The sequence below is a fragment of the Maylandia zebra genome, linkage group LG6 (assembly GCF_041146795.1).
Source record: "Maylandia zebra isolate NMK-2024a linkage group LG6, Mzebra_GT3a, whole genome shotgun sequence".
In the NCBI taxonomy this organism is placed as follows: domain Eukaryota; kingdom Metazoa; phylum Chordata; class Actinopteri; order Cichliformes; family Cichlidae; genus Maylandia; species Maylandia zebra.
In genome coordinates, this window is record NC_135172.1 from 16,773,103 (window position 1) to 16,795,064 (window position 21,962).

A 21,962-nucleotide genomic window follows, 5' to 3' on the forward strand; every position below is an offset into this window, starting at 1 on the left:
TGAGTGTCCTCACGTCAAAATGAGATCGTCCTGCTTTCTGTGTGTGTGCAAATGTGTTAGAGCAAGTGTGTTATTATTACGTTTAGTCACAACACGGACGACATCAATCTCATGGCCCATCGCAGCACAACAAGGGAGGAACTCTTCCTGGAGGACCATGGCCTCAATCCGAACCTCGAACCTGTCAGAGACGGAGTTCAGAGTTTAAATCTGAGAAAAGATTCGACTCTCTTGCTCAACACTGAGATCCTTAAGAAAAGACAAATTGTTATTATAATGCAGCAGGCTGAGAGAAATGCCTCCTGCTTCCCCCTGGAGAGTACCTTAACACTCCATCTTGCTGCTGAGTGGCAGTAAAACTTGACGACTTTTAGCACCTTAACATCCTCATAATATTTTCTAATCATCATTTCAATTATAGCACGAACCAAAAACGACTTCTGACTAATTTCACTGGACAAATGCTCCATTTCAGCCCAATCAGTCTGCATTAGTTCTCCATAATAATCCCTGCAGGGACTGCATCCTCTGAATGACACTAATACCATTTTAATGCGCTATCACACAGTGCTGCTGGACAAAAAGGAAATTCAAAGGAAGTTACTCAGTCCCCGTTCAGAAAAGATGGAAACATGCTTTCAGTTGAATGAACTGAAAATATTATGTAATAAGACCCTTTATACGTGTGGATGGGCTGTTTTATCATCCAAAGGAAGGAGATAAAATGAAATCAAGCATTATATCCTTTTTTACAAAGCTGACAAATGTGCACATTCCCCAGTCGTATTAATATTATTGAAAATGAACACTTGATAGATTAAATACAAGTCAGAGAGCAGCCGTAAACTCTTTGGAGAGTCGGCACAAAATCATGAAACCCCATATGGAAAAGATATATATAAATCTTATAAAGTTTGTATCTGTCTTGTGTGAAACTTGTATGAAAAGCATACAAGAGTGAAAACACATATAAGATCCCTTGAAAAATTATATAATGAAAGTTGTATGTTTTGGATACTTACTAAAACAATGTATGAAAGTAATGAGAAAGTGGCCACTTTCATGAGTAATCACATATAAGTTTTTACTATTTCTTTTCCATATGGGACTCTGCACTCAGTTTTGAGTCTTTATCTTCCACTGACTGTCAAACTGCTGACTTGACATTCCTTTTTAATGGAAACTGGATTATATACATGCCCACTGAAACCAACTCACCGTGGCACCTGGATCAAGAGGTACATAAAGGAATCGACCAGTGTCAGCTTGTCTGGATCTCCTTTGAATGCCTGCAGCTTCTTAATCTGCAGAGAAAATAAAGAGGAACAGGAAGCTCAGCAGGGCGCTTTCAATCCACGTAAACTGCCTTTTATCATTAGCTGTGCTCTGTGATTCAAAAGCTTAATGCTATTCATGCTTGGCTAAAAATCACAGGCAAGTACACAAACACGGACCTCCTCTGCGTCGGGCAGGAGCTTCAGCAGGTCTTTGAGCAGCTCCGCTCCATAAATCTTTCCTTCTCCTTTTCGTATGTCTTCGACAATGGAGCGGTTGGACCTGAAAGACAGTTTGTTTCTGTAAAGTTCAGAGATAAATTGCACAGGTGCTTCCTTTAATGCCTGCCCTCCTCTGTTTACAAAGGCACAAAACACAGCTTTTGCAGAGAGCATTAGGCGTCTCTGCCTGGCTTTCTTATTAGCAATATAAATAAAAGAGAAATCTGTTTTCACAAACCCTTTAGGGCACAACTGGTCTACTTTCATGTTTGAGGCTTTAAAATGACTAAAAAGACAATATTAGGTAAGCTGACACTTAGATGTGATTCAAACACTTTAACAAACGCCAGCCTTCAAAAGGTATGCAATACATGTTTATTTAACTCGTGATATGGTAATTTATTTTATTAGGTTAAATTACCAGGTTTTATTTTCTGAATTTCTTGCAATGTTAGGATGAGAACGCGGAAAAAGGAATTATTTGCTCCACGTGATTATTCAGGTTGAGCGGTTTGACGACAAGTTTGAGCGACGAGGCCGACATGGTTTGGACATGTGCAGACGATGGAAAGGGGATATACTGGACAAAGGGTGTTGAAGATGGAGCTGCCAGGTAGGAGGAACAGACGAAGAACACAGAGGAGACTGATGGATGCTGGTGTGATAGGGGAGGATGTTAGGGGTGGGGTGAGATGCTGTGGAGACCCCGAATCAGGCGGGGAGACAAAGATAGGATTTTTTTTTTAAGTAACGAACCCGGCAAAAGTTCAAAGCCTCGTTGAAGCCTATAAAGAACTTTTCAGTGCAATATAAAAAAAATGAGACATTTATTTATCTATTTGTTTTTCACAAAGATAATATTAGACTGTTTGTGGAAATTCCCACAAACCCTTTAATAGCCATGAGAGGAAAAACAGCTGGTTCATTGTTCCAACACCAGGAAGGGTACACATTTTCCCTCCCGACCAACGATGGGAATTTCATTTCCAGTTCTGTGGTGTAGACCTGTGCAGGTAGGCTGATGACTGAGTGTGAATATACTGAAGTTGGAACACCCCCCCCCCCTTTATTTTTTTTAAACAAGGGGGGAACCACTTGGTGGTATTTTCAACAAAAAGACAATTTCTAATCAATCACAGTCAGAATACTTTATTAATCCCTAAGGAAATTATGTGGTTACAGTTGCTCCATGATAACAAGGACAGTAAAAGACTGAACTATTTTAAATACTACAACATATTGCAAACATAAGAAATCACTCTAATATATGCAATATACTAATATACATCTATGTTTTTGGGGCTGTCACATTCTCCAGCACAGCAAGAAATCAAATTTGCTTAAACTCTTGTTTATGCCTCAGGCTACTGTCTACTGATATCAGTGACAGGATCCAAATATTTCTAATGTAACAGGTGTATTAAAAAAAAAAGAAAGAAGAAGAAAAAAAAAAGCTCTTAGCTGACTGGGGTGGAAATCATTAAATGCTACAACAAGCTGTAAAAGTAATTCACTTTATGTTTGAGGTTTCGAGTTTTCAGCCGTTTTATAGTAAAGTGCTGCGTAAAGTGCAGCTTATGACATAATTGGCTCAAATGCATTGCAGCAGAAGATTAATGCATACTCCTTAAAATAAAAAGCAACAAAAACAAAAGTAAACGCTGACTGTAATGAGGTCACTGCTCCTACTCTGTCTTGACTCAGTGCAATGGCTCGCAGTCAAATGTCATTAAAATCCTGTGGAGAGCCATGCAAATAGACCTTCAGGCAAACAGATACCTAACACACTTTTTGCTCTCTATTCTAGACAAGTTATGCAACTCAATCCTGAGTCTGGTCAAACTCACTTTGAAACTTCCCGAACCAAATACAGTGGGGCAAAAAAGTATTTAGTCAGCCACCGATTGTGCAAGTTCCCCCACTTAAAATGATGACAGAGGTCAGTAATTTGCACCAGAGGTACACTTCAACTGTGAGAGACAGAATGTGAAAAAAAAAAAAATCCATGAATCCACATGGTAGGATTTGTAAAGAATTTATTTGTAAATCAGGGTGGAAAATAAGTATTTGGTCAATAACAAAAATACAACTCAATACTTTGTAACATAACCTTTGTTGGCAATAACAGAGGTCAAACGTTTACTATAGGTCTTTACCAGGTTTGCACACACAGTAGCTGGTATTTTGGCCCATTCCTCCATGCAGATCTTCTCGAGAGCAGTGATGTTTTGGGGCTGTTGCCGAGCAACACGGACTTTCAACTCCCGCCACAGATTTTCTATGGGGTTGAGGTCTGGAGACTGGCTAGGCCACTCCAGGACTTTCAAATGCTTCTTACGGAGCCACTCCTTTGTTGCCCGGGCGGTGTGTTTTGGATCATTGTCATGTTGGAAGACCCAGCCTCGTTTCATCTTCAAAGTTCTCACTGATGGAAGGAGGTTCTGGCTCAAAATCTCACGATACATGGCCCCATTCATTCTGTCCTTAACACGGATCAGTCGTCCTGTTCCCTTGGCAGAAAAACAGCCCCATAGCATGATGTTTCCACCCCCATGCTTCACAGTAGGTATGGTGTTCTTGGGATGCAACTCAGTATTCTTCTTCCTCCAAACACGACGAGTTGAGTTTATACCAAAAAGTTCTACTTTGGTTTCATCTGACCACATGACATTCTCCCAATCCTCTGCTGTATCATCCATGTGCTCTCTGGCAAACTTCAGACGGGCCTGGACATGCACTGGCTTCAGCAGCGGAACACGTCTGGCACTGCGGGATTTGATTCCCTGCCGTTGTAGTGTGTTACTGATGGTGACCTTTGTTACTTTGGTCCCAGCTCTCTGCAGGTCATTCACCAGGTCCCTCCGTGTGGTTCTGGGATCTTTGCTCACCGTTCTCATGATCATTTTGACCCCACGGGATGAGATCTTGCGTGGAGCCCCAGATCGAGGGAGATTATCAGTGGTCTTGTATGTCTTCCATTTTCTGATGATTGCTCCCACAGTTGATTTTTTCACACCAAGCTGCTTGCCTATTGTAGATTCACTCTTCCCAGTCTGGTGCAGGTCTACAATACTTTTCCTGGTGTCCTTCGAAAGCTCTTTGGTCTTGGCCATGGCAGAGTTTGGAGTCTGACTGTTTGAGGCTGTGGACAGGTGTCTTTTATACAGATGATGAGTTCAAACAGGTGCCATTCATACAGGTAACGAGTGGGGGACAGAAAAGTTTCTTACAGAAGACGTTACAGGTCTGTGAGAGCCAGAGATTTTCCTTGTTTGACGTGACCAAATACTTATTTTCCACCCTGATTTACGAATAAATTCTTTACAAATCCTACCATGTGAATTCATGGATTTTTTTTTCACATTCTGTCTCTCACAGTTGAAGTGTACCTCTGGTCCAAATTACTGACCTCTGTCATCATTTTAAGTGGGGGAACTTGCACAATCGGTGGCTGACTAAATACTTTTTTGCCCCACTGTAATTTAGAACAATGGATGCCTAAGAAGGCTTATTAGACTACCTGGCACAGATTTGGACCCTTTCCTTAGTTATGAAAGTTAAACTGATTGATTGAAAATGAGAACGTGTCCATGATAATGATAGCATCTGATCTGAACTGTCCTTAGCAACAGCATGAAGAGCTGATGAGAGGCGTGCTTGGAAAAGCCACGAGGGAAAATAAAAAACAATCTCTAATTTAGTTAAAGTCAAACAACCGTTCGTGGGATTTTTTGTTGGTTGGTCACAGTAAACTCTTTGGTTATGGTAAACCTCACTGCTCTTCTAATGATGGTCATTTAATCCTCTAACTTAAGTAGCTCTGTACTTGACAAAATTAAACACTGGCTGTAACACAGAGCAAGAAAGGTTTTACGAAAACTACGTCACCACTGCCACTAAAGTGATGCTCAAAGTTTCAGTGTGTGTGTGTGTGAGCAAATGGAAGCACGATATGTCTTAAAATGTTGCATGTTCAGTCATTGCAATGGTTTGTTTTGTTTTTACACTTATTTACATAACTTCCCAACAAATTTCAGAAATGGGTTTGTACTTTTCATGTCTTACTGACCATTCAAAGCACTTCAGATTAAAAGTCAGACTTTGCATTCATACACTGGTTTATTCTGTGGCTCAGGGGTCTCAAACTTAAATGATCTGGGGGCCACTGCTGGCCATTGTCATTGTAGGGTCTCTTTAGTGTTCAAGAGGCACAAAAACAAACAAACAAGAAAACACCCATAAATATTTCCAAAAATCTAGCGTTTGCTTCTTTTTTTTTTTTTTTTTACTGAATAATACAATATTGTAAAATAAGACAAAACTGAAAAAGTGAGCACAAATCTTTTTTCCTCATTCTTAACTGAAGCCTTTTGGTGAACTTACAAAAACACAGATTTCAAATCAATATACGTCAATATAATCAATGGTAACAGTTGGGAAACTTACTTCTTAAACTGCTTGAGGAAAATGCCCACGTTCATCCCCCTCTTTGAGTCAAGGATGTTGACCTGAGGAAAGAAAAAAAAACACAAGACACTACGATAAAACTCTGTTGAAGCTCTAGTTAAAATACAGCCAAACAAACACACCCACTCCTGGGTGTTGTTGGTTGTCTCTACGTGAGGTTCAAACCTCCTTCAGAAGCTTGTACGACTCGCACAGAAAACACGTGACTGTGCAGCACATACATTTTTAAAAAATGACCCTGAGGCCCAATTACTACTTTTAAATAGCAACTGGGCACTTTTGTGGTTTGAACTAAAGATGGTGTTTAAAGCATGCTGCAACTGTCTATGTTAAGTTAACCAGTATTGGACATGGTTGGAGACACTGGGAGTGGATGGAGTTCATACTTGCAATAATTTAACAACTCATTCAATAGAAAAATCAAATCTAGTTAATTCATGCCTGAACCTTAATCACCACCTTAATGTCTGCAGTCTAAACTCACCATTAATTGTCAGAAGTTCAGTATTTTAAGCGCCCGTCTTAAACCTTCATGACAGTCACTCACCTCGTCTTTCTTGGTCTCCTTAAAGGAGCGTGATCGGGATACGTGAGTTGATGTTGCAGTTGATGCTGCTGACCCACGGAGGCCCGTCCCCGCATCCTCCTGCTGCCCAAACAGCTCCTCCACCGAGCGAACATCGATCTGGTACTGCTGCTGCCGCACCGCCAGCGTCCAGATGTTCGGCTTCCCGCGCACCTTCTCCTCTGGGATAGGCTTCCAGTAGAAGCTGCGGACCCGGCGCTTTTTCCTCCCATTGTGGTTGGATGATGTGTTTGCCAGGGGCGGAGGGGGCGGCGGTGCCCCAGGAGGTGGGGGCGGGAGGGGAGGAGGGGGCGGCACTTCATTCTGGGTGGTGTCAGAAAGCAAGGTGGGTTGACCGTGCCCAGACATAGAAGAAGGGTCTGAGGTAGTGATGGAGGAAGTGGTGCAGCTGCTCCCCTCGCTGCTACAGCTCTCTGGCTCATTTGTTGTGGATGTACAACTCATAACAAGCATCGCAAGGTTGAGCAGTCAGCATACAGTCTCTGTGCTGACACAAACTAAACAAATATGTGATCTGTATCTCCTGAATTTCCAGAGAACATCAGCTCGCTGCAGCGCTGGTTGGTGTCTCCTAATCTAGTCACTATGAACAGGCTGCATCCATTGATTCATCTCCGTCACTCAGCTGGTCATCCATCGCCCTAAGTGGGGCCTTTGAAAGACACCTCCCAGAGGTAGTGGGCAGGGGGAAATGATGGCCATGGAGCTACAAGAGCAACACAAATGACACAGGACAGGATTATACAGCGGTATCCATGCATATCATCGTCATCGACTATCTGGAATTTGAGGAAATTAAACAAGGGCACGACAGAACAAAGACGAGGGGGACCCAGTGAAGGAAACTGCAAATCCTGTTCTTTTCCATTTTTGAAGGGCTTTGAAGTCAAGCTGTGGGGTGTATAATGACTACAGACATGACACACACCCCTTAGGTTCTGTTACACAATTTCTTTTTTTTTTTTTTTTTTTTTTTTTTAAAACAGCCCTCATCTATGCAGCCACCAAGACAATACCGATATGCACTGTATCCCAAAAGTGACGGTTGAAGTCACACCTGAACATGTATTTAAATAGTTATTTGTGTTTCATTTTATTCAACATGAAAATACAGTTCATTTTAAAAATCCAGTAAGAGTTCGTCTAAGTCTGAGAAACAAATGGTTAAAAGTGGATTTTGTCAGACAACTCTGCAAGCTAATCTCGGAAAACAGTTTTCACATTAAGTATTTTTTTTAGAAAAAAACCTTGGCTTGTAAACCTTCCATCAGTCCTACATTTTCTGCCAGTTTCTTTGTCTTAAAGACAAATTAGACTTTGTCATCATTAAAATGACAATCTGTCACATTTGCAGGAGAGCCTGTGTTTAATAAAAGCCTCGCTGTATGGCGACAGTGGATTGATAATGTTAAATGAGAGGATGCAATATTTCTTTATCTCACCTTAAATTTCTGTAGGACATTCTGCACTGGCTGGTGCACAGCAGTAAGGACATTTTAAGTTTGTTGACGCTGCATCTCTGGAAGTAGAGTATTAGTCATCTCCTATGAAGTTTTAGAATTTACATTGTTTTACAGAGTTAATGTCACCATCACAGCCAATGTCTGTGAGAGACTCCTGTGAGGTATATGGGCTCAGCTCCCTCACCATCTACCCTTCACACTGGACTTCTTACTGGCTGCACCATTTTGTTAATAAATGATGTTCATTTAAAAGTAAACTGGTGTTGTGTTCCTCCTTGCCTTGCAGCCTTTCGAGCTGTAACGGTTATACATTATACATTTATTTATTAATAAATGAATTATTAAAAACACAACTGCTTACCACCACACACACACACACAAGCTGTGCTTTTGAATATAGCACAGATATTTGTGAAACATTAAATTCTTTATACGTCTCGCTCATGAACACTTTAGAAAATCATCCTCATTGAACACTCTCTGAAATGAGTGATCAAATGATAATTTGTGGACACTAAGAACCACTACTTAGGCCAGAAGGAAGGGAAGTGCTTGAGTTTCCTCCTCTTGCTTTTATTAACTGAATGGCAGCGCTCACTGCAGCTCTCAGTTGGAGGGAAACTGTGTTAAGTTTCAGGAGAACACATCACTCAGTGCTGGAGCTGACGTGGCTACAGTGATCTGATACTCCTCTTTATAAAAGGGTAGTTGAACAGAGGATCTGACAGAAAACAGCAGATGAACAAGATGTATGGTGGCCATGAGGGGGAGGGTACATTGTTTCCAGCACTTTGAAGAAAATAATGTGGTTTCAGAGAAAATGAACTGCTGTGATAACAAATTTCTGGTATCGATAACGGTCCATGTGGTCTCCTTCTGCTGGTTTCTAGAATTAACGCTTTGCCTCTTACACAATCGTAACATCTTAAATGGTAGTCTGCCATTGGTTCGCAGCCTTGTCAACATGATACTGATGAGGTTATAACTAATTAATAAAGCCTGCGTCACTAATAGCTTCATGTTGCCAACATTGGCTTGCACGTTCAGGTGCCCTGTCCTCAGAACTGGACCACACCATCAGTCATCTTTAATTCATCAGATGGTGAGAACATCTGACCTCACACCAACTCCCCACAGTCTGCGGTGAGGAGAAATGGCTACTGCTAACACGTGCTGCTTTAGGATCTGTTTACAGTGTTCGCTGTCATATCAGCTTTAAAGAAGCACTTGATTTCTTTCTTGTGAAACATTAGATGAGAAGATCAATAGCTTGCATGTCTGTTAATAACAGGGCTCCAGCTAGGCATCATTAGCTTGATGCTAGAAACGGGACTGCAGAATGATCAAGATTCATTGTAAACCATCACGTGTTCAAAATCCAGACCGTGGAACACCAAAACCTTCTTTAATACACGCTCATCACTCAGCCAGTGTCAAGACAACCTGCTGGAGTTTAAACCATGGATTTACACATAATGGTCTGGTTTGAAGAGTCTTTATTTCTGCTCCAACATTCATGCCAAGGTCATAAACACATGAAAACATTGATCCAACCTACACTGTATGAACAGTTCAGGCTGAAGGTGATGGGGGATATTTTTTGGCCCACCTTGGGCTCATAAATACCAACTGGTCATCATTTAAAACACCACAGCCTACCTGAGTCTTGTTGCTCATCATGTTCATCTCTTTATGACCACAGCGTACCCTTCTTCTAATGGCTGCTTCCAGCTGAATAATAAACCATATCACAAAGCTCAGTTTAACTCAAACTGATTCTTGAACATGAAAACGAGTTCACTGTACTCAAACGGCCTCTATAATCACCACATCTTGATCAGAGCACCTTAGGGATGTGGTGGAAATCTGCAACAACTGCGTGATGCTATCATGTCAACCAAAATCTCTGTGGAATGTTTGCAGCAACTTGTTAAATCTATGCCATGATTCAACTTCTAAAAGCATAAAGAGATCCAACCTGATACTTGCTAGGTGTACGTAGCAAAGTGATTTGTGAGTGTAGGTCAGTCACAACAAATTTAAAGATCAGAGCTCAGGTTCACAGGTTAACAGTGAGCTCTGACTAAAGCTATAAGACACTTATGAGTATTACTATACACCTGGCAGCAGTGTAGCTAGGAAACCGTTTACTCAAGCTATAAACTGTAAGCTATAAAAACTTGAAAACACCATAAAGACAACAAACATCTGTTATTTCACAACTGACACTTTACAGATTGTTTACTTAATCCCTGCAACACCACTGTATCACATTATGGTGTCTTTATGGACTAGACAAATGAGACATAAAGTGATGCTGACAAAGAAGCTCGGGAGATGCTTTTCACATAAAAAAGTCTAAGTTATTAAAAAAGATGAATCTTCTGCTGGCACTAACCGTGTGTCTAATAGATTCTAAATATATAAAATATAAAGCCAGAGATGATGAGCCTGCTATATGGACGGGCTTTTTGTGCTTAATTATTTAAATGAATTAAAGTTTAAAAAGTTTTAATAAAGGTGGACTTTTTTCACCTAAAAGCCAAACTAGCAGTTTTTCATTGGTTCCAGTCATGTGTGTGATAACTCCATGCGCCAAACCATTCCTCTAAAACTGAGTCCAAACGTTCCTGTCAGCTTTGTTTCAGGTTTAATGTACATTAGTTCTGTGTCTCTAAAGCGAATGACCCAGTGTCAGTGACTGGTTTGTGGCATTTCACATTCATTTAATTAAATTTCACACTGCATGAGGAAAAACCACCAACAATAGGGCAGTAACCAATGTCATCTGTCTAACGTGATTCACAGAGGAGGAAAAACATCAGTCAGTAACACGACACTGGGAAGGCCTGAGGGAATGAAATCAGACGGGCGGTTGCCAGGCTCAACACATCCACCTGCTGCCACGAGCTTCATCTAAAACATCCACCTGCTGTCGACCCGGGGGCAATCTCGCTCCAATCACTCTTCATTGGTGACAGCAAACACCACACCCTCTATGACTAACTGACCATCCACCTCTAACACAAACCAAGCTGACAACAGTCACGTTGTTATGAGCAGTTCGCCTGTCTTCTACAGCAGAAGGCTGTAGATCCTTCGCCTCCCAAAATATATCACTGCTACTGATCCAATGAGAACCACAGAAGCATCTGTACCAACTCTACCGGTTGTCCGAACCTGACTAGTCTGCATATCTTTTGAGCAAAAACTCTCCAAATTGGAATTTTCTTGTGTTTTCTTCTATGAGGTGAAATAACAGATAACAAGTTTATGAACTGAAGACACAAAAAAACCAAAAACAAACTTTAACGTGAGATAAGAGAACTCAGGAGAAAAAAAATCCCCTCTAGACTTACTAAACTTTTACACTGAGAAGAGAGTTGAACAGAAAAACAAGTTGTGTCTTTTATGCCTTTGGGGACACTCAGTGAGAGGTGAAAGCAAAAATCAGGGAATAAAGAAACACAGAAACTTAACTAGGCTTGACCCAAAGACTGAGCTCACAAACAACAAAACACCAGATGATATCATGAAGTTATACAGTTCTCTCCCTAAAGTTTACCAAAAGAGTGAAGCATAAGTCAAGTGTGAAATGCATTTATATATCATCTTTAAAAGCTACTCCTCACTCCCTCTGTTCCTCCAACAACAAACTGCGGAGTAGACCAGTAAGCCTTCAGTCACACAGGTATAGAGACGAGTTGGTGATCTCCCTGGCAACCTCTGGTCATTAGAGGAAATTGTGTATTGTCCCTTTGGGACAGCCAACATCCATTCACCAACCAGTCAGGGGCTGGCGAATGGATGCTTTTGAGGATGGTACACCATCCTCCAAAATAAAAGTCAGGTCATACTACTGCAATCAACAGATTTCAAAAAAGGCAAAACTTTTACTTTGAAGGCGAATATTCTTTGTTTCCTGTTCATGTCAAACTCTTCAGTTTCACTACAGCAAGTTGTCACTAACTGGTCTCTAAGCCTTTGTGCTTGGCAGCTAATGGAGACTTAAGGATGCGTGCACAGGACAGGCAACCTCTTTATCCAAACCAAAAAACTGACAGAAATTAATTTAAATTTGAGGTGCCTCCCATCTTTGACATGTGCTGAAGAATGAATTACATCTAATGATAATTAGCTACACCATGCTGTGCAGCTTCTTTAAGCTGTTTCAGCTGAAAGCCCATTACTGCATAAATTCATGCAGTAATGGGCTCTTTTGTCTGTTGTGCATTTGCCATTTGTGTGTTTCAGCCTTACATAACTCCATGCAAAGCATTTTTTCTCCCTTTTATCCTGTAAGGATTCTAATTGGAGGTAACTGTCACCAAGTTTCCAGGGTGCCACCAAGTACAAAACAAACACAATCCACTCAAACTCTCAAATGAGTGACAGTGAAGGTCAAGGAGCCACCGCATGCTATAATGATCCCCTGTTGCTAGCTTCAAGTTCAATTTCCTGAGGGTGAGCGCGGCCCTGCAGAGCGCAAGTCTTTTACTCACACCGTAGGGGCACAGAGGCGCATTCACATGGGATTTGGTCAATTCTGCTTCGTCATCATTTCCATGGGAACGCTCGTTAGCAGAAGCTGGCTTATGCAGAGCGCAGTAGGGCGATGCCGTCGGACCTCTTTGTTTCCGACTATCTGGATCCTAACTTCACCAAACAGCAGTGGTGATGGGCTGGCAGTGATGGGATTTCAGTAGCAATTACTATCATTATTCTGTCCAGTCTATAAAATGACAAAATAAAAGGTACAGAATGTGCATACTTTAATCAACAGGCCAAGATCAAAAGACACTGAATTTGAATAAAACAAAAATAGCAGCTTTACTTTATCTTAATGTTTACTGATCTCTCCGAGTGCTTTCTACCTCCGTGAGCAGTCTGGCCTCTTTTCAGGCACAGGAAACTGCACTGCATGTTAACTCCAGTCTCATGTAAAAAGTAATCCTTTCTTTCCTCTGGTGAGAAACAAATTGCATAAAAAAAAAACCCTAAACATGACCCTTCTCTTGCCATCAAACTGGGCAAAACTATGATAATGCTAGCTTGAAGCTTCGTAGTTGTCTCTGCCACACTTCTTTGCTCTACAACGTCTCAGCCTCTTTTTGGTCCCTGGAGGTAAATTATTAATTAATTTTCAATAGCAAAACAGCAATTAATATAAACAAATATACACACATTGAATTCAGTGCTTGTTCTGCGTGCTTCTATAGCAAGCATCTGTTTTTATCTTGTAGCTGAAAAGGACATTGTGTTTATTTTGAAACTCACGATGCTGGCTTATCGCTCTCATTTCCATGCGTCGCTTGCAATAAGGAGGACACAGACCAGAGTGGGAGTTAAGCATGCTGTAGCAACAGCACACAGGACCATAGCTTGCACAAACACACAGTGACGAGGCAACTATTGCTCGGATACCAAGCACAAAAGAGCTGTCAAAACTTCTCGTTTCACACACAGACAATATGAAAAGACACCGTTTAGAACAGAAACAGCCAAGCGACCGCAGCTCTGGATTTTGAAGGTGACTGACTGCAGCAGCATCAGTGATGTAGTCAAGCAATAAAAAAAATAAAAAAAACCTGCTCCGTCTCATAAATCACATGAAGCCACCGGTCTCATCCTCAAACAAAAGGGTGGCATATCAAATAAACTGTGCAGTGTGTCTTGTCTTTATATTAATTGCTCTTCTTGAAGTTTGTTGTAAAGATAAAATATGAAATATCGGATGAATAGCCAGACCTTTGTGACCTCGTGCCTGGTTGCATAACACACAAATGAACCACCTCCCATGTCACCAGAATAAACTAACTGGCATACACTGAACAAGGAACCTATTATTCAGGAAATCCTGGATTTATCAAATATTTTCACAGATTGCCTGCTTGTACCTCAACGTCTACATTTTCTAAGTAAGCCTCAGAATCTGACTGAGTGAATTATTTATACCACCGTGAATAAAGTAAGTTCTCTTCCAGTCTAGCTGCTGCTGTCCTGAGCATCTCAAAGATGCTGACCCAGAGTCAGCTCACCTGGGTAAACTAATGCTTTAGTGACATATTAATAACAAAAGAAGCAACATGTACAGAACTGAAATGCTATTTAATTCATTTACAAGCATTTAGTCTTATTAATCAACCATTATTAAATCAGTTAAAAGAAATAATCACCCCAAAACTGATGTGAATAAGTTGGGTGATGTATTGGTGCCTGAAACAAACAACAACGTGTTACAGAGTCTGTACAGTGGATTAACATAGCTCAAACAGAACACAGCACTTTCCTCTCAAATCTGAAACAAGCGGTTTGGAGGAGATTATTTCACAGTTCAATTTGTCTAGAGAGTAGTTAGGCCAAGGTACCACGTGGCACCTCATGCCATGTGAGGCTAAACCCACAACACTGCTGAACTTGTACCAGTGCAAGTGAATCTGCTTCAGGTCAGAATATTAACCTACTGCTGTTCACCAGTAAGCTTATGTTGCCATTTTATCTCTAGATATGCAACTTTACTGACGTGAAGAAGCAGGGAATGGGGAGAATGTTTCTTAAGCCCACAGTGAACCTCAGTCTTCTAAACCGATGAAAAACACCTGCTCAATCCTCAGTGTTGGTTTAATCCTTAAAGGAAACGTCCTGGATGCTCCCATAAACGTGACACAAAGCTGGCATACAATTGACTCATGGTGTAATATCACTGCAATTTTTAACATTCTGCAATATGCTGTGTATTGCAGGAATGCAAATTACGATTTGTCACATTAAAGTTAAAAATTTCAATATGTATTTTATCTAATAACATAAAATTATCTCAGTCAGATATTTTTTGCTGCAAAATGAAATTGTCAAGCGCATCAACGATTTCACTAAAACCTGCCATAAATGTTGCAGTAAGACAGTAAGTCTGATATCAGCTTGCAATTGAATGGAGTCAAGTTGGCAATTACATTGAATCTGTTTCTGATAATACAGCAAGACAGCTGTTTGCAGAAAGGTTGCCTGCTATTAGCTGAGGTGAGCCCTCTTATTCATAGTATTCTCAGATAAATATATATTTAATTTTATAAAATATTCATATTTAAAGTCATTGTATTGATGCAATATCGCCACTAGTAAACATCCTTTTTTTTCCATCCTGTCTCTACTCACATTTGAGCACCAAGAAAAGCTGTTGGTTACAGGTCATTGTAATGTTCATCTTGTGTCTTTCTGTAACCGTTCCAAAACCAGCAACAGCTCATTCTTACAAAGGGCACACCTACAGGGACAATGAATTGGTTGTAGTTAGCAAGTGCTATCAGTGTGAATGAACCTGAAACAACAGCTTTGTGGGTTTCTGAGTTATTAAATACAGTCAGGAAAGCACAAAACACTTAGTGAGCTATTTGTAGCACATAAAGTTCTGATTAATGATCACTTCAAGAGTTATGACATTGTGCTTTGCTGCTACACAGTTAAGTTTAATGAGTCATATAAAGAAGCTGCAAGCTCACATCAATGAATGAGCTCCTTTTTCTAGGAAAAATGGCTCTTGTAATTTCACAGAGCTTTTCACTAATACGCTGTATGTTAAAGATGGGGGAAATGCACTTGAAAGCAGTTTTTTTTTTACCAGTGTTTTTAAACATTTGACAATCTGTGTCAAATGAAAAATTGATACTAAATATAGTGAAATGTAACTTTTTTCACATAAGCACACTGCAGAGGTCTAACACACAAAAGTTACTTCTAGCTTTAAAGAAAACTAAGACAATGTGCCAATAAGTTGCAATTCCTTAGCACTACAGCCGCTATCCTACAACAGCAGCAATGCAAAGAAGTTGTTTCTTGAAGACGTTAAATAATCAATTTTCATATTTTTGTTTTAATCATAAGAGTTAAAGATAAAACAGGCACTAAACTTGAAGATTTTATTAGTTTTAAACATTTAGGTTAAATTTTATATAACTAAAAAAAACAAATTATGACAAAAGTGGTGTTCTTTCTTGGCCAAGTGTGTGAGCTTATGGGCTCAATACTGAATAAAATGTTAAGAATTATTTTACAAATCTCTGTCATACTAGGTTTCCAAAAAACAGACTATCCAAGGTATCAATGAGCATGCAGTTACGCAGTCAGACACACCCCTCCTCATCACATCTGTTCTTCTGAAACCAAGGCAGTGATGGTGAAAACGCTCAAAACAGGATTTCAGAAACCAATAGGTGACATCTCAGTAGCTTTGTCCATCTTTTATAAGGCCTGTGGTCCAAATACTACCTGTGACATGGTGACAACTGAAATACCAAACTCACTCCACACAACTTTTTTTTCATGTTGTACATGTTTTTATGACAAATGTCAGAACCTAACCTTAAAACAAACAAACCTTCAGTGCCTCTCTTCTCCCAGGAACAAAAGTGAGCATCAAATGGTGATCACAACAAACAAATGGTTTGAAAAGCAACACAGACTTTTACACAAATGCTACATCCAGAAAATAAACAAAAGATTTCTTTAAGTAGTTTTCAGGAAAAGTTCTCCAGGCTTCTTTGAAGGACTTCTGAAGCTCTTAGTTGGATGTTGGCTGCCTTTTGTTCTGTTCTCTGTCAATATGTTCACTGCTTCAGTAATTGTGAGGAAGCCAACCCATGACTGATGGCGTTCCACTGTGTGTGTTTTATATCCAGGTATGTGTTTACTGTGTTGGCAGTGTATTTGGGATGAGCTGTAGCTCAGGAGGTGGAGCAGGTTATCTACTTATCGGAAGGTTAGTGGTTCAATACCTGGCTCTTCCAGTCTGCATGTCAAGTTTCCTTGGGCAAGATACTAACCCCAAACTGCTCTCCGATACATCCATCGGAGTATGACTGTGTATGAATGTTAGCTAGGAAGCACTAAAAGCTTAGAAGAAAGTGCTTGTGTGAATGGGTGAATGTGGCATGTTGTATAGAGGGCTTTGAGTACTCTGCTAAATAATAATCAGTCCATTTACCATTGTCACGCTGAAAGCTGAAAAAGTTGATGCTTCTCACACAGTATTACATGGTGGATCTAAATCTGATGATACATTTTTGTGTTTTTGTGAAAGGCTGCTAGAAACAAAGTGCCTAAACTATTCTTTGTCTACTATGTGTAAACACAACACTTGTCAATCCCTTCGGTTTGGAGCCTTTTTCATGCTTGAATGATTCATAGGTCAGTGTTAAGTGGCTTAATAGCCACAAAAAAACATTCCTATGAAAATGTCACATTTAAGGACTGGACTGAAAATTGGTGAAAAAGCTGTCAATGTCCAAAGGAAAACTTCACAAAGCGTGGAGAGCTGTTGCTAAAGACCTTTCTATAAAAGAAATTAAAAGGAAGTCTGACTCCTTGAAAGCAAAACTGACAGAAACACGGGTCTTCAAGACTTTTGTACTTCAACACTGGCTATCCGACTTAGATTAAACAGGCAGCTGCTTTATTATATCAAATAACAGTAACAGTGAGTTGACCAAAAACAGGCAAATGTAATATTAAAGTTAAGACACATTATTAAATCATGGTGGTGAAATAGTTTGAGCCTGGCACTGAGGAAAAGAAGTGTACTGACCATTTGTTTTTTAGGAATCATGAATGAAATGTTTGATTTGTAAGAGGGACTCTGTTTTATTTTTGTCTTCTAAAAACTACTTAGTCAGTGAATGTGTTTTTCAATCCGGCTTCATTTCCTTTGCCAGCAGCCAAAATAATCTTCTTTGTAATTATTGACAAATCTATCTCAAACAGATCAGTCATGGACAACAATAGAAAAGCCTCCCTGCATGTTTAAAGCCTTTGTTTTCATTGTCTCTGCTGCACTGAGAAACAGCGCTAGCCTGGTGACAGCTAGGAGAAATGATTTTGCACTTTAAAGCTGTAAATGGGTGAAACACAAGGATTGCCAACAGCGTCACGAATTATATTACAGCTTACATCAACTCCAAATCACTTCGTGGCTGAAGACAACAGCCTAGTATAAATATATCTTAACTTTGGATGCCAAACCTCAAATTAACCTTGTAACTGTCTTCCCTTCACTGTGTACCAAACACCTACAGCAGCCCAAAACACAACATATCCCCCTAGCTTAGCACAAATCTGCTAATAGCAGCCTGCCACTGAAACGAGGTTTTCAGATTTTAAAGATTAAAGCTGCCAGTTGCAGAGCACGCGAGGTGCCTCTGTCAATTACTGTTTAAGCAGGCTTCAGTTAAGACCAATATGAATGAGTATCCTGGCTGTGGAACTGGTGGTACCACACCTGTCAGCTAACCTGCAACTCCGGAGGGAATTCATTTAATCATATAACCAGCAGTAATACCAGTGCTAAATCTCAAACAAACAAACAAAAATCTGTGCCAATCCTCTTAATAACCAGCCAAGCAGAACATGTTTGGACCAACACCTCATTTAGTATGTGTACCAGAGCGTTCGACACATCAGACTCAAACTTAGCACCATTTCTACTACTGCTGAAATTAATAATGGACTCAGTGATTAATTTGCAGCACTGTTGATATTTTGGATTAAGTATTTGTGCTATTTGTACAAAGGCTTTTTAAAAAGATCTACTTGGGTAATAGATGTTTTCTTGAGCTAAATTTCATCTTCAGGCAATTTAGTGAGTGGACAAAAAGTTAAACTAAAAAAAAAAAAAAAAAAAAAAAAAGCAGCCATCTCCACGGTTAATTTGTGCAACTTACACCATACCATCATCTATATGAATGACTAAAAGTCTTGGTGACTACTGTAAAACAATCTGTAAAACAGCACATATTGACTCACAAGTCAAATCTGATTTAAAAACGAGGCTCAAAAAAGCTGTTCTCTCAATTTTATATTTATTCTATACGATTACAGATTCATTAATGTTACACACAAAATCAGCATCTGTCCCCATCGCACCAGGGCACTGAACAAATGCTGTGCTCATTCACACGATGGACAGTGATACCCGAGAAAAAGATCTTTGCTACAATAACTGAAACTGTCATGAACTTCAGCTGCCATGTTGGCTTGGATGATGCGAGTCCTTGTTCACCAGTTATAAGTTGATGATTGGGTCTGAGGGAGCAACTTTGGCATTACAAAAGTCTACTTTGTATTTCAATATGACTTTCATGTCATTGCTTTACAATATCTCTGGTTATAATTAATAGGACTGGCATGACACCACTGAGATATTTCACTATACCCGAGCCTTTCTCCACATTGACTCACTATAGTAAAAAAAGGACAGCAGCCTCCTTGTGCAATCCCTTCCGATCACAGGGCGATTGCACAGGTCGTCAAGTGCGAGGCAACCCGTCTCCAAACAGTTGCAGTCACTCTTAAACAGATAGGTGAAGATTTGCAAATAAGTGCAGTCTAATTTATAAATGCAGACAAGTTGCTAATGAGGGCAACTTGCCTGCAACATGTCTCTTTGCATCGGGGAACTTAGTTGTTGGTTGTATTCTGCTTTTATTCCAATATAAAACCAAGCTCCAAAGTCATCTTGCAGTTAAACCCCAGCCCTGCAGCAACCACGTCAGTATTTATGAAGGAATTTCTGCTTCAAATCTGTGAGGTTCTGGCTGCAGTCTGCATGCAAGTATTTAATTTCTGTTTTTCTGTTAGTTTTGCAATAAATGGCAATGTAGATGCAATGATTTCTTTACAAACAGAACAGACAGTTTGTCAGCTGGTCAGAGCTAACAGAAGAATGGGTGTTGTTTTGTTAAATATAACACAAACTCACTGCCTTTACTGTATCATGCTGATCGTGCTTATGTCATCCCTGAAGGCTCAGAAAACACCATGTACACCACAGTATTTTAGTTCTGTAGTACTTTGTAGGATTTGTATTTTTACTAGAAAATAAAGCCTTAATGATGACAAAGCATGGCCAAAGCTTCTTCAGAGGGAATTTTCCAGAACAACAATACACATCCTATCACAAAACAAGCCCCGAATCTAACCTAATAAAAAATACAGAGGGAAGAGAAACCCAGGTGAAACCAAAACCTACTCAGGCGGGATAGTGACACTAATGGAGGGATGAGATGGCACGGGATACACAGTCTGTGAGGCTGCAGATTTATAAAAAAAAAAAAAAAAAAAAAAAAAAAAAAAGCGAGAAGAGCTTTATTCATCTCGCGTTTGTTCTTTTGTTAACAGGTGTTCAGTGTCTGGCCTGCAGCAGGCAACCGCCTGTCTATCTTCTCTGGCTCTGGGCTCCAGTTGTTGCTTCAGCAATATGAGGCTTGTGCCAAGATCGGCTTTAAGCAAATCTCGCTGCACCGCTTGGCTTCACTGACTGCCACAGAAGCTTAAGCATTAATCACATTATTTTGTGTATGATTTTGGAGGAAACTAGGCCTTAACCAACACATCCTGAGTGAGAATAAAGCAGGTGTTCAGGTCACCATAGAGACAACAGTAGGTTTTAACATGTTTACACGGCAGTGAGGAAAGTGTTTACCCAGGGGCACCAAGACACTTGAGCTGGCTTCATTAGGATACATTTTAATACCTGGGAAAGACTACCCACAGGTACACATGCATACGGCTGACATTACCCACTCTGAACACTTAGAGGCGCACTGTGAAAGGCGTGGCACTCTTCCTTGCCTTTAATTTCATTTTGAGCTCTTTTCCTGTATTAGACAGCTCACAGCTGACAGATTTGGGCATGTTTGGGACCCGAGTTGCCACCAACTATTCAGCCCCCTCTCCTGCTCCCACACAAATAAATCAAACCCCCTTAAATATCTTCCTCCTCGGGCTGACGTCAGAGCATTGAGTTTTCCATGTTACTCTCTGCCTCCACAGCAACCCGGGGGGCGACCCACCCCCCCTTGACCTGACCCAAGGAGACACCCCCCCCTCTCTGAAGGGTATTGTTCCCAGCACTTGAATGGACTCCACTAACTCATCTGGGCATGGATAGCAGTGTACAAAAGCCAAGGAAAGCAGGGGCTGAGACAAAACCAGCACTGACTTACATGTTGGATTAGCTTGTGCTGGTGAAACACTTGTTTTTACTCCAGTAGTAACACACTCTATATGCATATAAGCTATAATCAATATATTTGTACTTTGGCACAAAGTTTCAGGAAATGCAAAAGCCCCAAAGGAGCACTACACACTAATCATATTTGTTTACATTTTAATTTTGTGATAGGTTACTTCCTGATTTTAATTAAAAATCATGAGTATTTTACACTCTTGTATAAAGAAACTTTTCAAATAGTTTAAATGGAGAACTTTAACTACTTTTCTTTAAGGAGGAAAAATGAAATGTAATGTAGCAAGCATTTCTAAGTATTTTTTATTTATTTATTTATTTTAAACTGATGCTGTCAAGTCCTACAGAGAAATACTGAGATACACAGTCATGACGTTTATGCACAGCAAAGCAACAGATTCAGGGCTTGAACTACACCAAATCACCAAAATGATGTAATTTTGGACGTGGACTGCATTGCAGAACACCTCGACTGTCACCTCAGAGAAAACCCCCACAAAAGAGCAGGAAGGTTAAACGCTCATCGCCTCACTAAAATGCTTCCTCACGGTGCAACGACTCTCCACACCTGAGTTACACACCGCACATTCACAAACACATAACACATACACACACAGAGCGTGATGATGCGGCGGTTACCGTCCCGCTTGACTCACCGGACGGACGACAGGGCTCCGACGCCGTTGGTGTTAGCGAAAGATACTTTTCAGAGAGAAAATCTTGCGTGGTCTTCTCGGGCTGTCAGCCCTGTCAGGTGAGCTGCTGGCCGAGCTGCGGGTCAATGCGAGGCTCCACGGCAGCGGCGGCAGACTGTAGCGCTGCTCTCAGCTTCCTCGTACGTGATTGGGCCAGGTGGAACGGGCGCATGCACGTGCCGCTCACCCTCCTCGCGCGCGCTAGCGTGTGAGCACTGGTGCAATCACAAGGCGGAA

General features: G+C 40.6%; 1 protein-coding gene across 2 annotated transcripts in view; it reads right to left on the bottom strand.

The window, feature by feature from the left end:
- The window catches only part of fhdc1 (FH2 domain containing 1), a 37,000-nt gene extending 15,038 nt beyond the window's left edge, over nucleotides 1–21,962 (bottom strand). The window contains exons 1-6 of one of the 2 annotated variants that reach the window (XM_004568364.3): nucleotides 21,687–21,962; nucleotides 6,511–7,255; nucleotides 5,943–6,004; nucleotides 1,455–1,557; nucleotides 1,219–1,304; nucleotides 81–181 (exon numbers count right to left, since the gene is read on the bottom strand). In XM_004568364.3, coding sequence (XP_004568421.1) covers nucleotides 81–181; nucleotides 1,219–1,304; nucleotides 1,455–1,557; nucleotides 5,943–6,004; nucleotides 6,511–7,002 — 844 coding nt within the window. In that variant the 5' untranslated portion in view covers nucleotides 7,003–7,255; nucleotides 21,687–21,962. Of the gene's footprint in view, nucleotides 1–80; nucleotides 182–1,218; nucleotides 1,305–1,454; nucleotides 1,558–5,942; nucleotides 6,005–6,510; nucleotides 7,256–7,991; nucleotides 8,070–21,686 lie in introns of those variants that run through there. The other variant, XM_004568365.3, reaches the window with a different exon arrangement.